The 18022-nt window shown below is 39.5% G+C and overlaps 1 protein-coding gene across 3 annotated transcripts in view; it reads right to left on the bottom strand.

Moving 5' to 3' along the window:
- The window catches only part of slit3 (slit homolog 3 (Drosophila)), a 258143-nt gene extending 240345 nt beyond the window's left edge, over positions 1-17798 (bottom strand). For 2 of the 3 annotated variants that reach the window (XM_087799783.1, XM_087799784.1), the window contains exons 1-2: positions 17210-17798; positions 1343-1414 (exon numbers count right to left, since the gene is read on the bottom strand). In XM_087799783.1, coding sequence (XP_087655909.1) covers positions 1343-1414; positions 17210-17409 — 272 coding nt within the window. In that variant the 5' untranslated portion in view covers positions 17410-17798. The remainder of the gene's footprint in view (positions 1-1342; positions 1415-17209) is intronic. The other variant, XM_087799782.1, reaches the window with a different exon arrangement.
- Positions 17799-18022: the final 224 nt, after the last annotated feature.

Below are 18022 nucleotides of genomic sequence, written 5' to 3'. Positions count from 1 at the left end.
CTTTCAACCACAACATTTAAACCAATTCATGATTGACTGGAGGTTTAAATTAGCTTCTTGTCTCGACGCATCAACCTTTGATCGCTGACTTCATGTCTGGAGTCATGTTGCCTCTGTGACGTTGCGCCGGCTGGATAATCCACTCATATTCTCTTCTGCCCCAAAAATCCCTCATTAGGTTGGGAAACTATTTTATAGAGTCTTGTTTCCCCTATAGCCATATGCACGTCTATTGGGTAAATATAGCATTTCCCTAATTGTTCCAACATGGCTGTTTTAATGGCAGCGCTTGTAAAGAAACAAATACAGGTCCCCAGAAGAAATAAAAGAGAGATATAGTTGTAAAAAAAAAAGACTGGTTCGCAGTAATCCCTCTATAAACAAGGTTTTTTACAAGGGTACATACTGTATTCACATTGAATGTGAATGTGTAATTTAGTCAAATCTCAAGTTGATATAACTGACGAAAGTCACTTATCAAAAAGTAGCAGTAGTTCACCAGAAAAAGCTAAATGATAAGCTACTGGGAAACAATAAACTGTTTAAGGTTAATTGGTTTCTTTTTATCTACTGTGGTGATGAACAAGCCTTTTTTTTCCAAGAATCAGGATGGAAATTAACTTTAAATTAAAAACCATGATGTTGATTAAAATCTGCAAATAGTTTAATTAATCCATTTGTTGTTTCTCACAGATTTTGTGTAAATCCATATTCAATTCTCGGTAAATAACTGAATTTTACCAGTAAATCAGTCTCTTAATCTCTTATTCTGATGGACCCATTTTTGAGCAGCAATAGTTATCATTTGGTTTGTCATAACAACACATGGTTTTTGTAAAGTCATTTTAGATCGATACTTCTGCCAAAGAGTTTAGGCTCTCGTCTTCTGTTCGCAAAATAGCTTGAAAAATCTTGAGGTAGTTTTCCAAAAATGTAAGAAATATTTATAATGTGACAAAGTACAGTAAATGTTAGTCTTCACGTCTTGTATTACCGTCCGGACCCATGAGTCTTTGAAGGATACATCAAACTTTGCCAAGAGAGCTAGAAAACTGTGTTGCATTAAAGACAATTTGCTGAAAAATGTGACTTTTAAGACAGAATTTACAAGTTGAAGTGTTGTTTAAAATATCTGCAACCATCAATCGTGTTGAAGACCAACAGACTACCAAGTCAGAATGTAGGGCAATAATATTGGAAATCATATGACATGATGAGCTGTTTGGAGGAGGTCTGCATTATGGAAAGCATTACGGAAGTTCAAAAAAGCCAAACAAAAAACCCACATCTTGCTTGTTTGTATTCAACTGCTCCTACTTCAGAAGAATTTTCAGATACTCACAGAATTCTGAGGTTCTTGAGGGCGGAGAAGTCCACTTTGGTGATTCTGGTGATGTTGTTTCTGTTCAAATCCCTGTGGAGAAAAAAGAATCCGGTCACAAATCATGCTTCAGGTTCAGCAAATATCTCTAATCAACAGGACTTTTTTTTTTTTAATAGAGAAAGTCTACGGAATCGGGCTCGAGCGTGAGAATGCCCCGGAGCTGCTCATACCACGACGTACAAACACAAACAGAAGTCCAAACACACAAACAACCCGACCGTCTGGGCACCGCAAGAATTGCATACAACGGTTCCCAACTGAAAAAAAAAATAAAAGAATCATTTTCCTTTTCCATCATCGGAGTTTAAAAGCTTATCGTGTTTCCTGGCAGCCATTCAAGCCGTTTTCCCTGTGAGGGCACGATGTATACACACCCCGATATGAACCGGCGGCCAGAGTGTGTGTATCGACTGCTTCTCTTCATACCATGTTTATTGAAACGCTGTCGCTCCGGAGGAATTAGGCTCAGAAAAACACAGACAAGACAGCGAGGACCAATAACACACACATTTTCATCATGTAATTTACACACTCGCCCACTCTGGGAAGTGCACGCTCATGCACACACACGCTAATACAGTATAAACACAGTCGGCTTCAGCCCGGGACGGTCCGTGTGTGTGTTTTTCATAATACACCTAAACATTTATAAATCTGATTTAAGACCATATTAGGTTTCAAAAGATTTCCCCAAGCTGCCATGGCGAGGACCCCTAATAAGAGCCATACTCCGGCCCCAGAGAGGGGAGGGGAGGGGGGGTCGAGCCGTGGGCGAAGACTCGTGGCCCTCGGGTCGGGAAACTTCTCGAGGTTCTGGCGAAGGCTCCGGGGTAATCGATTGTTTAATTTAAACTGATACAGTGGGAGGTCAAATTAAAGTTTCAAAGTGAAAGTTTTACACTTATGTTATCCAAGTTTGATCAAAACCAATAAATGCTCATATATGACGAACTGAAATCACACGTTCAAATAAAGGTTCTATAGGAGTTTCAGTTTCATTAATTTTCCTTAAAAATAGGAATACAATTTGTAAAGAATATACTCAATAATGAGATCCACATTATAGAGGAAAATAGGAAATTTATTCTTAAGGTAAAGGGAAGTCTTACATGGCAAGAAATGACATGAAAAATGGAAAATACCACCTGTTTTGTGGCATTTTCTGCCCTGGTGGAAAGACCAGTCCTTCTGGAAGTTTTGCTACATAAGTGTAATAGTACAATTGCAGAGCACGTGCAAGGAATATATATCGTATTTTCCGCACTATTAGGTGCACTAGATTATAAGGTGCACCTTCAATGAATGGCCGATTTTAGAACTGTTTTCATATGCATCCACTAGATAAAGCTGTGCTAAAGGGAATGTCAACAAAACCATCAGATAAAGTCAAACTTTATAAGCGTTGTCAAAACTCTGTTCACTCCCATGGTAACGATGTACAAATGATGTTTAAAAGGCTTCAAGTATCAGCCTGTGAGACTGGTGTTGCGAGCAGAGAAATGTTGAGTGCGCAGCAGAGAAGTTGAACGCACATGTGTAAAAAAAATGTTTTGAGTATACAACAACCAAGACACACTCGTTCAAAACGGTGGCAGTAATCTTACTCCATAGACGTCAGCCATGATGTGACGTGCATCGTTAATCCCTCCCCGTGATGACGCAATAACGCCCACGGTGTGTCGACTCAGCCGGCGCAGAGTCATGAAGGTGTTTGTTAACAAGTCACCCACCAGAAAATGTTCATATATAAGGCGCTCCGGATTTTAAAGCGCACTGTCGTATTTTGAGAAAATGAAAGGCTTTTAAGTGCGCCTCATAGTGCCTAAAATACGGTACATTAAATAACAAAACCTTAGACCCTCAAACACTTGTATTTTAAAATCTTTTTGGCCACATTTTTTTGGTACATATTTGGACAGCCAAATTCAGCACCTAGAAATATGATTAATGATCCTAAACTAAAATTATCGATTAAATGTTTAAGTTGAAGAGAAAGTATCATTATTGGCCGTGTATATACATCAATGTAATTTGAGTATTAAGAAGATCAAATGACGAAGAAATATTGGATTTTTTAAAAAACCCTTATTTTGTGACTATCCTTTAAAAATGAGGAATAACAGTTCGGTAACAAATCAGTCAGCTCACCATCACCGTCCATACAGAAATATGTTTAATACATCTGTTCTACCAAGTACAAATAAGGGTTTGATATGAAGCAACAATTGCGATCAGAACTTCCAAACATCAAAAACTGTCTTCCCTCTAATGTATCCTTCAAAGGGAATATGGAAAGCAAAACGCAAAAAAGTCACGTCGTCAAAATTATCCGATATTTTCTAAACCATATTTCTTTCCAAAATGAAAAAAAGGGAGTGATGTCACTTCCATAAAAGGCAATAACGACAAAAGCATTAATGCATCATGTGGTCGAATTTCAGTCCCGACGCTCGACTTCATACGCAGACGTTTGATCGCGACCAGATGTGTTTAGAGACAAAAGATCCGAGATCAAAGTTTGGATATTGCGTTCGTCGAAATGAACGTTCAAAAAGACCAGATATGTTTTTGACAACCGATCCCCGTTGCCGTCATCCAGGGCAAGATGCTCCTGGTTATTGTCACAGCCTCGTACGCTTGTTGTCAGGCGGTCGGGAAGTTATGAGCTTCTCAGAAATACATTTATCATTTTCCGGTCAAGTTGGAGACACTTGTATCGTGAGATTTAATTGTCCGTTTTTTTGGAAAGTTTCTTTTGATTTTTTAGAACCGGTTACACCTTGCATTCCCATCCTTCCTCGCCTTTTCTCATCCAATTCCTCCCTTTAATGGCATATCGCCCTTCTATCGCCGTCACCGATGTCTAATCTTTGACTGTTTCACAGTTGACTGAGCACTTTTTCTTTGCTTTCCTTTCCCTCTAATCTCATAGCTTTAATCTCAATCTTAAACTCTTTTACAGTCGGCTACACACCCCTCTCGTTGATTCTCTTTCCCCTTCTCTCTATCCTTATCTCCATCTTTCTCTTGTTCACAGTGGAATCCCTCACCAGGGAAACTGCCGCAGAGTCAAACAAACACAGAGGACAAGGTGCCAGGTGGAAAATGATGGCATCGCTTTGGCAAGAGAAGCGTCGAGAGATTTACGGCGACTACAAATGTGGATATTAGCTAATAAAGTATGTTAGAAAGGATAATAGATTACTGTAATATAGGTAGGCGGTTAAGCTTTTTGGCACGACACATGGCCGAGCGGGCCAAATGGAGAATCTGCCTTTGAGCTCTTCACTAAAACATCTGTAGAATCTTTGTACTCGTGAAGTAAAAATTGAATGTTGTAAATGAGCGATTTAAACTTTAGCTGGACAACATGCCTTGAATGATGACTTTACATAGAGATATGTATCATAAAAGCAAAAACATTTTTTATTAGCTACACTGTCCACAAAAAACACAGCTTTTCCAATACAATCGTTTAAAGACGGATGCCTTTAATCCATTCACAAGATACCTATGGATGCAGTACACAGTCCAAGCCTTTGTCTGGTGCTGAAATGGTCGTTTAGACTATTGTAACAGTTTATTTTGGTGTCTAAACAAGAAGGAGCTGTCTCGCCTGCAGTTAATACAAAACTCTGCAGCGAGAATTCTGACCTGCTCTAGTAGGAGTGCTCACATTTCCCCAATCCTTAAAACTCTTCACTGGCTGCCAGTTTCTTTCAGGATCCATTTTAAAATTCTGGTTCTTACTCTCAGATCTATTCATGGTCAGACTACTCCTTCCATCAGTGATCTTATCCAGCCTTACACCCCAGCTCGGGCTCTGAGGTCTGTGGCTCAGAATCTACTGATGGTTCCTGAACACGCTTCCGGACCAGAGGAGAGAAATCCTTCCAGACTGTTGCTCCTAAGCTTTGGAACGATCTTCCTCTCTTTCTGTGTTTGATGGATCTACCGACTCCTTCAAGAAACATCTTAAGACATACTTATTTGTGCAGGCTTTTCCGTGACTTTCTGAAACTCCTGTTTTGTCTTATGTGTCTTGACCTTTTAAAGCATGTTTTTTAGCTGTATATTGTTTTTGATTGTTGAAGTGCTTTGTGACCCTGGTCTAGAAAGGCGCTTTACAAATAACTATTACTTACTTGTACTATTACGTACAAATATTTAAAAGAAAGTTACAACTACTCTGATTGCAGAATCTTAAAGAATCTTAAAGTCTTAAAATTTAACGAAAAGCCATGGCAAGGAATGTTGACGAAAACCGTACAAAACAATTGAGGACAGGATTGCTGACGAAACTCTGAAGTGATGAAAGACGTGCACCTTGTGTGCCGAAGCTTGGGTGTCCACTCCACCCTGTCGTAAATTTAACTGACCAGCTGGCAGTCAGACAGCCAAGTGACTCCAGACCAAAAACCCGGAAGAAGGACAGGCAGATGGAAGATGCGTGCGCTTTTGTGCGAGACATTATTGAATGAGAGAATAAAAGCAGCAGGAACTAATGAGTCCGTCTACTATAATAGACGTCAAATTTCAAATAGAAACCTTTGCGTCAAGTTAATGTGTAGCCAAGTTGGAAACTGGGGGAAACAAAACAGACTTCTGAGGACGCAGCAGTCTGGAAGTAAAAGAAAACAGAAATAATGATAACAGAGGAATGTTATATCAGCTGACTCCCCGGAGTTCAACAGCGCGAGGTTATTTAAAGTCGACATAATGTTAATTGAACTGAAGCCATGTTGTCCTTTTTTGTTTTTGTTTCTTTCTTTCAACCTTGTCCCAGAGTCTGAAAGACAAAGTTTCCGATCTGTCTCCTGTCTTCGCTCTGCGACTCTGCCAATTCCTCTGTCGCTCTTTTCCTCTCTTGTTTATCGAACAAATCTCTCTCTTCCTTCGGCCTTTGTTGTTCTACTTCATATGCTTGGTCTGCAAATGCATCCCCTTCCTGTTCTAATCTCCTCCAAAGCTCTTGTACCTCTTCACTTTTCATTTTCCTATCATGCCTTCCATCCTCTTCCCCGTGTAAGATAGGTATGCCCAATTTCCCCTCGCAAAAAAGCTCCCAGTTACGCTAGGAATCCTAATTGCTTTCTTCCTTTTTCCTCCGAGCTTGACGAGCTACACGACGTCTGTCAGCGGTGGAAGAGAACTCGGTCAGGATTCATGGAAAGTTCAGGGGGGGGAAGAAACTCAAAAGATGCTAAAAATTAGTTAATTTCAAATAGAGACTTTGATTATGACTTGTAGATTAAGCATGACTAAGGCTCAATGCAGTTCAATTTAATGTCCTGGCTTTTCAAAGCAATGTTTTAGTGAAGATACATTTCCATACCACTAGTGGGGCACAAGTCTGAAACACCAAAGATTGAAACTTGTCAATCCACAAATATAAATTTTGGATCTCCACCCCTGGGACTGTCTCTACAATAGTAAGCATCTTCCTGAGGCCCAAAGGTTCATGGAAGTCATTTCATTGATTCGATTGTGTTTTCCTACCGCTCCTTGGCTGAGGTATGTGCTGACTGGGTGCTTTTCTAGTCATGACTCACAATGTGAAGATAAGGATGTTGATAAGAACACAGGAGAGAATTTTGAGTCATTTTAAACCAGGAACTTAAAACTCAATCACACAAAGTGACAAAATCTGTTTGCAATGTTGGACAACCAAATGTACATTTACCGGTTGGTCTGACTGAGATATTGTATCATCATTCCTAAAGGCTTGATAAAAAATAACTGATGGTCTGCATTTGTCCTCTTTCACCAAACAATTCCCTCAGATTTCCGGCAAAAATCACTTTTACGCTTTAAGCGAATCTTTGTATTAGAGGTTACCATACATCTCTGTCCATTATCTTATCTTAAACCCTGGCATTTCTATCTGACAAAGGATCATCTTGAACATTAATCTACTTTGATTTAGAGCCAACCATTTGGTGGGCCACATAAAATGACTTGGGGGTGCCAGAGTTGGCCCCTGGAATCTGGGTTCTTTAGACATTACATCATAATTTAAGTAGAGGTATGTTTTTTCCCGATATCCTTCTATACTTATATGAGAAAATAAAAAGTGCAAGAACCCGACCCTACGATTAGCAAACCCTAGCTTTAATGTGTCAATGAGTTTTCTTTAAAAAAAAAAAAAAATCAGTTTCTGGTTTGTGGGGCGGTTGGTCCCCTATGAAAACGTTTACTGCTGTTTTAGATTTCTGTCATCGTGATGCTAATAGGTAGTGAGTTCTCTCCTATTACCGAGCTGCTCACTGGGATGCACAGCAGTCATCACCGAGGGTTTTTTCGGGGCAGCAAAGGCATGAGAAAAAAAAAATCTAACACACAAGACGTTCTCGGCTGAGGTTACCTTTGGGGAAAACGAGGTCGTGGCCTTTTTTGACACGCCATTAAGTCGTACAAATATGTTCTCAGCCACCTTGAATTGGAATATTTTAAGTAGGTGTAAAGTTACAGTCGGTGTTGTAACAAAGAAGATGTTTTAGTATTTCAACAAACACACATTTGTCACGTTATCGAAGGAGACTCTAGTGTTACGATTTCCGTCTGCGCGTCATCCCGTTTAACCTGAGCTTAATAACACTCGAGAGCCGTTAACGTGTTGACCGACATCCATCAAAGCCAGCACGAACACCATTTACACAGCGAGAGCAAATATTTGGCAAAACACCAGTAAAAGAACTCTGTTAACGGGACAAAACATTTACTGCCGTGACAGCGAGAGACACTGATGGCACTGTTGCGAAAGATTGTTTCCCAAGTAGGCAACACATATTTCCTAGAAGCAGTCCGACACTTGACATTTGACTTTTCTGCTGCCTCTTGTTCCTACGGGCATATTTGTCACTGACGGTAAAAGCCAGTTTTGGAATGAAAAAAAAATCGTGGTGAGAGACGTTTTTCAACAGGATCAGGAAGAAATGTTTACTTGCCATTGAAAAAAAACATGTTTCATTAAGTTACACTAGTTACAATAAATCAGCTTTAAATGGTGTTTATGGTAAGACAATGCAATTTTCATCTGGAATCATCTCAAAATCCAGTATTAAACTAAGAAAAAACATTTTATTTAGTATCTCTGTCATAGACTTTGTCTGTTTATTAGCAAAATAACTCAAAAGGTTATAAAGAATGTCAATGAAGTTATCAGGAGATTTGGATATTGGGACAAAAAACACTTTTTGATGATGGTTTTATACAAATTCTGTAGACTCTGCCAACAATGGTATTCATCTCATACCATAGCACAGTTTTTCTTTTAATCCAAGCTACATTTTACCAGGGCACTTGAGACAACAGTCTCATTGAGATCATTTGAATTTAGCAATATCCAAGATCTTTCAAATGCTGAAAAAGTTATTTTTTTTTATCTGTACTCCATCTCTACTTTAAATAAAGCAACATATCTTGGTTTGAAGGAACCGTTACGTAGAAACGAAATACTAATTTATATTTTTTCATCCACTGGAATGAATTTTGATTATTTGACTATTTAAGGCACAATTGGATCATATTAATTTCCAGGGTTACACAAGAATATTTTGGCCATCAGCTCTGGATTGTAACCTTTGTTTCCCACTGCTCTGCTTTTTGTCATTTAGTCACTTCTTTTTTTTCTCTCCTTATGTCACTTCATTCTATTCTCAACATTTACTATCCAAAAGCTCCTTTCTGGATTGTTTAATATCATTTACTGCTTTGTTTTCCATCTGTCAACACCGTCTTTCCAACGGCAATGCCACCCAACCCCTTGAAATTAATCTCCTGTTGACACTTTTAACCATTCTGGCTTGACCACATTAGGCTGCCGCTTCGCAAGCATGACTTTCTTTCAGAGTCACGAGCCAAGGGGGCTATAAACCAGCGCTGTATTTGGATAGCTCTCCAGAGTTTATAGGCTGCATTGCTTTTGTCTGGATTCACTTCTGCTGTACTGTAAGTGAACGGGGTGGGGTGAGGAGCAATTTGGCTGCCGAGAGGCCACTTGACAAGAACGACTGCCGCTTCCACAACACGGGCCAAGTCAGAAAAAGAAGCGAACGAGTGGAACAGAAAGGTTACGATGATTGAGAGGCTGAGAGAGAAAGTGAGTGATGAAACGACACACGGAGGAGACAGATATGACACACTTTGGCATTCAGAGGCAAAAATAAACGTATGTTCTATAAAGTGGCGTAATTGTCCTCCTACCGATGCACTATAGACAGATTTTAGAAATCCATTCATCAATCTTAAACCTCCTGTCATGAACCAGGTCAGTTTTGAAACCAAGCTAAACTGTCGTTGCCATATAGAGAGTTGGGAAAGACGGGTTTTTGTTGATAGTATACTTCAACAGCAGAACAGAAAAGCTTGTATTATATGAGCCAATTCAAAACGACGGATAAAAGCGAGCGCCTCATGCATAATCATTTTGACCCCACAATTGAACAAATTGGTTAAAACACAGGACACCAACAAGACTTAAGATTTAAAGTCTAAGATTACTGCCTCTATGTTTTGGTCAAGTTGGGAGGAAACCTGAAGTCTCTGCGGAACATACCACAATATAAAACAGTCCTGACTGAAATTTGAACTCTGGAAACAACTACACAACTGTGAATAAAGCTGCAAAAATATTGGATAATAGCAAACAACCAGATGTACTGAAAAAAAGTGTTTTTAACGCTAGTAAGACTGTCATCATCATATACGTCCACATATGGCAATACATTGATTTTTACTTTTCATTTGTTTTCTTTTTTAAACAGTGTTTCCCCTTTTTTCCACTATTTAAACCATGGCAAAATTAATATATTAATTTAGAATTTTAAAATTGTAAACTTTTTTATTAACAATAACAATATTATAGTTGAGCTTTTGTAGGAAAAAAACTAAACCAGAAAGTTCATTCAGTACTTTCCAAAATGTTGTTTTCTTGTAAGCTGTCAAATACAAAAGTGTGTCACCTTATTTTAGATGTGTTCCATTTTCGGTTAAATCGTCTGACATCTGGTTCCAGTAGCAATTTTGGAGCAATTTAACGTCATGTAATGAGTCATCCTTTCGTGGCACAAATTATGGTCAAAACTACATGAATAGCTCCATGTTGTTATAAACAAAAAAATCATCTTCGGTCGGGATTTTGTTAAATTGGATTGAAATCGGTTAGAGTATGTCATCGAAAGGTTAGATACAATCTAGGAATGAACTCATGTCATGGAGCGTGCGGTGTAATTTAGACCATATTTGTCATCGTACGTCAACAAAATGTCTCATTTTCTATAGATGTGTTCCAATAAATGGGTGCTCCTCTTACATGTCAGTGCATGATGCCAGCTCCCATAAGGGCAGAAGCTTGCGGTAAAACGCCAGCTGGCAGCCGGAGTGAGAGTCGTTATATATATGAAAAAAGGTCAACGAAACATGCTGGAAGATATCTGCAGAATATCACCCACTGACCTAGAATTAAAGCCGAAATCTTTGGCTAACCTCGCTCGTGTAAGTGGATGGAGCATATTTGGAAGGGCGCTCGAGAACTCACCACGAGATGGCCACAGACGATAGGCGTGACATTAAAAGGCTGTGTAAGAACAGCAAGCTCATTGTGGTTTTTCTTAAACTTCTTAAGTTTGTCTGCTGCAGCAATAACCCTCGGGGCCGCCTCTCCGGCGCATTACATCATCGCCACGATAACAGAACACTTCAAGTCGCCGATGGATTCTAGCAGTTACCAAAAGCTTGTGTGCTGATGGAGCCTTTTTTTTCCCCCCCCCTCTCATCGCGGCGCACTTTTACAGAAAAAAAAACACAAACTAAATGGACGCAAACAAAATCACTAATTAGCCCTTTGGTTTCCAAAAGAGCTGCGGAGCCAAAACACCACAAGATTTATGGTGATTATTAAAACAGTTGGAAAACGCATCTTGCATTTATAAGAACGGCCGACTGTTGTGCAGACGCCGTATACAACACAACAATGTTGGACCGACTTCAGGCGAACGCCACGACCGCAACGGAAAGCAGTCGCGCCAAACAAAAGAGAACGACAGGGTTTCTTCAGAAATTACAGATTGTAAATCTAGGAAACAAAAAAAAAGAAAAAGTGGTATAAATTAGCTGCCCTCCTACGTGGACAGGTTTGGCTCCATTCAAAGGTTTGACACACACGCTTGATGGCAAAGGGGGGCGTGGCAGTATTAGCGTCCGTTGACCAATCAAAACGGCAGTTTGATAGAAGCCAGAAGCAGAAGCTAGACCGTGTGTGTGTGTGTCTGCTTAACACACACACATTCCTGGTCAAACACATGCGCACACAAAGCAGCGGGGATCCTACGGTTTTATGCGCAGTGGTAGGTTGGCAAGGAGCGGAGGAATGGGAGCTGTGAAATCTGCACTATGGGGATGCTGCTGGCAAAGTTGAGGTGTGCGTGTTCAAAGAGCAAAAGTGAGATTGAGATGTAGGAAAAGGGGAGAGTGAAGGAAGACATAAAGATTTATGAATGTAAAGAAAGACGGCGCAATAGAACGGGAGGTGAGCGAGAGGGAACGCAGGCTTTAGAAAACAGAGAATGTGTTGCTGGTGAAATACCTGCCAAAACGCTCTCAATGTGCCGTCAGCTCAGGAACAGAAACGTAGGCAGGAAACCCGAAATCATTTCTTGCAAAAATCGGTTCGACTGCTACAAAGGTAATGTACACAAATGTATACCAGGAGGCCGCACACAAGGTCGGTATCTTCATCGGCGCACTAGGAAAGTTAAGAAAGTGATATTCATTAATGGTTATTAATATTATTTTTACAAGGACTCAACCTTGATGTTGGGGTTCGACCGTGTCCTTATGTAGCTTTGAGTGGATGTTCAAGTCAAAAAAAGAAAGTACCTCAAGTTAAAATTTAAACTTGATTTGCTTCTTATTCTTAAGTTGATCCCTAGGTTGACAGAAATTGAGATTTTATTTTTTAATTATTTTCAGTTTACTATGAGCAACTGGTTTATAGTCCATAAACTCTCAACATGCCAAAAAAGGGTGGGTGGTTCAAAACCTTAAGGGGCCTTTTTTGCCATAGAGAACCAGGTCCTGGTAAACTATAATTTTGCTCAAATACGTGCAGAAAATAGCAGGAATTGTCCCAGAGTTGGTGTCATAGGCGAAGAAAGGGTGTGATATTTTGCCCAAGGAAACACATAAATATTTTTGTTACTCAACCCACTCGAAAACTGGTTTTCTCACACATTTTCTTTTCTTGATACTGCCCCCATCTGGACAGAGTGGTTATTTAAAAAATAGGACCATAAGGGATTTTTTCCATGAGATTTCTCTATATATCTTATTTAATAAGGAATATTTCATTCATAATAAGGGTAAAGGTGAAGTTAAGTAGTGGGGGTTTAAACATATTTGGTGGGGTGACTCCTGCAATAGAAACACATAAAGTAGGGGAGGATTGTATGGACAACCAAATGGACAGAAAAGTCCATAACAGTATAATATTCAGTTTTCCTTAGTGTAAGGGTAAAAAAAGAATTGTTTTACTGTGTTTGTGAAGGTAATAGTGCCTGTATTTTAAAAAGTTGTGTTCTTTTAAGCCACATCCCAATATCAGATACACTTCTGCAGACATTTTCGATATAGCAAGTTCAAAATACAAAAAAAACAACATTCGACTTTAAATCCGAGCCGGGGTTTGCTTCAAAAGGGCAGCAGTTTGGAATTTTTTTTCGGGTCTAAAAACCAACACCCCAGAGCGTTTGTGTGTAGGAACGTGGTCCTCTGTAGAGCAGGTGAAAAATAGGCCCAGGAGAGAAAAGCTGTTTCTCAATTCATTTTGCTGTGCCTTGTTAAGGCCCGCTAAGCCCCCCTCCCATCCTCAGAAACCCTCCACTCAAATTAGATGCAAATGAGGTCTCGAGTGGTTTCCCAAGGAGGACATTACAGCATTGACTGGCCTGAGGTGATCTGTAGATTCGGTTGTGTGTGTGGATGTGTGTGTGTGTGTGTGTGTGTGTGTGTGTGTGTGTGTGTGTGTGTGTGTGTGTGTGTGTGTATCCGGCTCCAATTTTTCCCTCTCATTAACCTTTCCAAATTCTGTTTACAATAGTGTTGAAAACAGGCATCCGTTTCTTGTTACGGCAGGTGGACTCAATATTAATCATCCTGTTTAATAAACAGAGGAAGGCTAGACTTAAAGCTTAAGTCACGCCGTTGGTATCCCCAGTGTCACCAGGATGAACTATCCCATTTGATTTCCCTCCCTCCAGGCAGTCAAGGTACTTTTTTCTTTTCTTTTTTTTTTTCTAATGCAACTTGTCAACGTATCCCTGACTTATTTCATCAGCGAACCTTGTTCTGAGGTCTCTTTCGCTGCTGCACATGGTGGTTTTATTCAGTACATATGGGCTAAAGAAGTGATGAACACGGGGAAATATCTTGTTTCATTAGATCCTGGTGATGACTGGTGATGGTTTTCGATTGAGGAGATTGCTTTCTGTGTCCGGAACAGCAGAACACAAGAAAGTGCTTTTCTGAACCTCCAGAGAAATTGGGATCCAACTTAGTGGCTGATGTTTTATACCTTTTACATACTTTATGAAGTTCTATACCTGCCATCATGTTCAACGTTAAGGGCAGTTGGAAGTGTATCTATATTTTATTAAACCCTAACTGAAGAACACAAACTACAAGGGGCTTTAAGTACATCTTAAAAATTATAGTTCACCCAAAATTCACAACTAAGTTTCTACTCACCCTCATGTCGACTCAGGTTCGGGATTATTTTCAATGAGTAATCTGTTCCTTATTAGAGTTATAGGCAAAAATGTACGTCCATTTTAATGTAGCAACTGGAGCTCAGTTGTCACAGTCTTAGTTTTCGTCCAAAAAGATTGTTTTTGTAATGAACCCCTCGACACAAGAAATTGTTCTGGAAAAACAAGTCTTTTTTTTTAGCTCTTTTGTAGCAGAATCTTAAAGGACCATCATCCTACACAGACAGGAAGTACTCCAGGTAAATATCGCAAGCGCTTCCAGTGTATGCAGTAGACCGTCTAATGCATTAAAATGCACTTGGACTTTTGCCTATAACTCTAAAAAGAATCCGGATTTCTCTGAAAATAGCCCATAGTCGACATGAGGGTAAGTAGAAAATGAGTTCATTTTAGGTGAACTAACCCTTTAAACCATGGTCTGGTTAAGAGTCCAATCTATCCAGTTCAGTTTAGTTTAGAGTGTAGCAAGTAGCAATCAACCCAACAAGTTGACCAAACTCCGTTACCAGTACCCCACAACTGGCCCAGTTTCGCCTAAAGAACCGGGAAGTCGGACGCATGTTCCTCAAACATATAAGAAACTCTTGCTCAACATGATCCTTAGCTGAACAATTTTAGCTGTAGCCACTGACTATTGGGATCGTTGGTGGCCATTGTTCACCAAACGAACAAAAAAAAACTAAAATATTTATAAATAAAAAAGGTGAAGGGTAAACTAAAGTGAAAAGTTGAGGTAAAATCGAAAAAAAAAGTGTTAAGAACAGCTAGCATTAGTACGGTGTTATCTACCAACACGATGACTCATCTACTGGTTAATTATTGGTTAATCTACTCAACCACTTCTTTTCTTAACCAAATCTTTATTGGGAATATTCTTATATTCTTTCAAGTTAAAGTGAAAGTGCTAGAGATGAAAATATAGGGTTGCAGACTAACTTTACCAACTTTTGTTTTGAAGTTGATTGAGCCAAAAGTCTCCTTCCCCCAATAAAAAGTAGAGACCAAGTTGAAAGACAAAGGGGGAAATGAAGCAAAAGTAAAAATGCAACTATTTGCCAAAATCACAACTGAAACATTGGATACATCAAGAAAACAGACTTCAGCAGGGGTTCTGGTTACCCACATGCCCCACCCGGGGGACCCAACTGAGAGGTAAGAAACCCCCACTGCTGCACTACTCCATTACAGGCGGCTTTAATTATTTATTTTTCTTGGGTGTAAATGTCTTTAGGGAGCAGTTGTGCAAACCCATGCAGGTCCTGGGAGGTCACGATCACCCTGTGGGGTGAAAGGGGTTGATCACCCTAGGAACACAATCACAGCAGCCAACCCCGGAACGAAAAGAAATACATGGTCATAGAAAACAGCAAATCCTCCAATATGGACACTTTTCCTCTGCAAGCCTTGCTGATTGTGTTTGTTGTCTCAGGGTTGGGCTGTTGTTGACACCCTGCAGGGCTCCGGCTGCTTCGTTATCATGCATAATCACTTCCATACCTCATCAGCATGGTCTGTGGGTGTGTGCGAGTGTGGCCGGGGGGGGGGGTGTTTACGTGTCAAAATCAAGCCTGAGGTGAGAGCCAAGAGCCTGTCTTTGCCTCAACTGATCAGCATCATTTGTAAAGCCTGGGTAGTGCATGGAGATGTGGTCATTCAGATTTGTTTTTCCAATAGAAATGATTCACCTTTACTTTTAAATTTGAGTCCCATCAGAGATGATGGATGCATGATTGGGCACAACATGGTTGATGTCAAAAAGGAATTAAAGTGTTCCTTCCATAAAGTTTGTAGACAATTTGTTTGTGTGGACAAATTTATATGGATCAAATATTACAGAGAAGGTTAAAGCACTTATTTTTGGATTTGAAATTATTTTTTAATACATCTCTGGGTATCGAACTTCAGTTATTTTGTGGCACCGAAATGATTAATCGATTCATGCTTGGTCTTTCAATTTCCAACGCATGATGAAAACGTTTTTAAAGGTGTTCTTTTATAATGGAACTTAATTTATCATGTATTTTTCAGTAAGAAACGGTAGAGATTTAGAAGATTTTGTACTTTTTTTACATACTTTGTATGTATTTTTTTTTAATTTATCTTAGAAAATTGGTATTGAAAAAAAGTTCAGGAACCGGTATATGGAAAATATTGTACAAGCCCATTCTTCACACATCACATTGTAACACCTATTTGTTCTAGGTAATAGAAAAAAAAACGTTTTCTTAAAGTGACACCACAGACTGTAGATGACTATATTTAAAACAAGAGCCAAGGTCTCACGCAGGCAATTTCCCAAACAATTTGTTAAAGTTCATTTTTTGGATTATAACCCTGTAACGCATAAGTGTTCAAATTAAAACTGTAATGTGAAATCAATGCTTGTCGATAGTCACTCTGTCAAGAAATGAATGACTCTGTAACAAAAATGTTTGCAAACTTCATTTTGTATCTCAGTATCATAAACAGAAGAGAAATAAATGTAATGTTTTGATATAAATGTCCGACTTATGTCACAAATGGAGTTCTGTTACAATGTGGTATAGATGCTCGATGGGATCCTGACCCAAAAACCCCATCAAAGTCCTTTTAAAACTGTGATTTAAATGCTGATAAAAGTTGTTAAATCAAATATAAAGTCACAGCCAACAGTAGTTAAATGTGATGCAACCAAAACGTGGGGAGGAAAGTCTCTGGCTTCTTCCAACCATCAGCAAATTCCCATTGTGCAAGAATGTCCGTCTGATGGTTGATTGATCCAAAAAAGCAACTGATTTACTAAGTTTAAAACAAAAAAAGTTGGTCCTAAAGTTGTACATCAATTTGAAACACTCTTCTGCTTCATGTTAGTTTGAAATATTTGTTTGTGCATTGATTTATTATCAAGAATACATTAAAAAGTTGCAGAATGGATGGTTTAATCTAAAAAGTAATGTTTGAATAAAAATACTTGTGAAAAGGAAGCCACTGAAAGTTTTGGAAAGTGTCCCAAAAAGTACTATAAATTCAGCCAAATAAAAGATTAAATGTTATCGATTCCAAAAATTCAGCGTCAACTTACAATCGTTCGGCATTCCTGGGCACCCCTTTGGGCACAGTCTTCAGACCCAGACCCTGACAGTCCACATGAGACCCGGAGCAGCTGCACTTGTGCGGACATCCATCCACCGACGCGGCGCTCAGCAGCAGCAGCAGCCCGGCGAGCAGAGCCCAAACCCGGCAGAGCGCAGCGCGCCTCTCCCCCCCTCTCCAAGGCTCCATATCCACTCCGATTTAAAAAAAAAATAGAGAATCCTTGTTGGCAACTTCAAAAAAAAAACACTCAGTGGCGATAACTTTAAAACCACATGGGATGACAGTAAAAGTAAAAAGACTAAATAAAAAATTTAAAAAACTGTCAAAAGTTCATCCAAAGTTTTCCTGGATTTAAAAGTCACCAAATCGCGCTTCATCCATTCAAAGAAATCAAAGATCGCGCTTAGAAAAAGTTTACAAAAATCTTCCCAAGTGCCCCCCCATTCACAAACTCGAGGTGATCCTGAAGTTTCCAAGGTGAAAGTGTGGAGTTGAACCTCCTCCTCTCAGCGAACATCCCAGTGAGAAAGTAAGTTGCGCTCAGGACAGAAGTTGACAGACTTGTGCGCCTGGAGGTTGTGCGAGAGAGAGACTCAGGTCTCCCCCCCCCCTTTAAAAAAAAACTCCCTCTTTTTTGTGCGTTGATGTCACCAAAAAGAGGAAAAAAAACGAGGCAAACTTTCACTGGTCACACATCTTCTTCTGTCTGCGGGACAAACTTCCCAGAACTTAAAAAAGGACGAATCTTTTTTTTATTTATTTTGAGTCAAACACGCTGGACTCATAAATCAATTTCTTT

The sequence above is a fragment of the Callionymus lyra genome, chromosome 9 (genome assembly GCF_982586985.1).
Source record: "Callionymus lyra chromosome 9, fCalLyr1.hap1.1, whole genome shotgun sequence".
NCBI lineage: Eukaryota > Metazoa > Chordata > Actinopteri > Syngnathiformes > Callionymidae > Callionymus > Callionymus lyra.
Note: the sequence above shows the minus strand (reverse complement) of the source record. Positions and strands in the feature narration are given on the sequence as shown.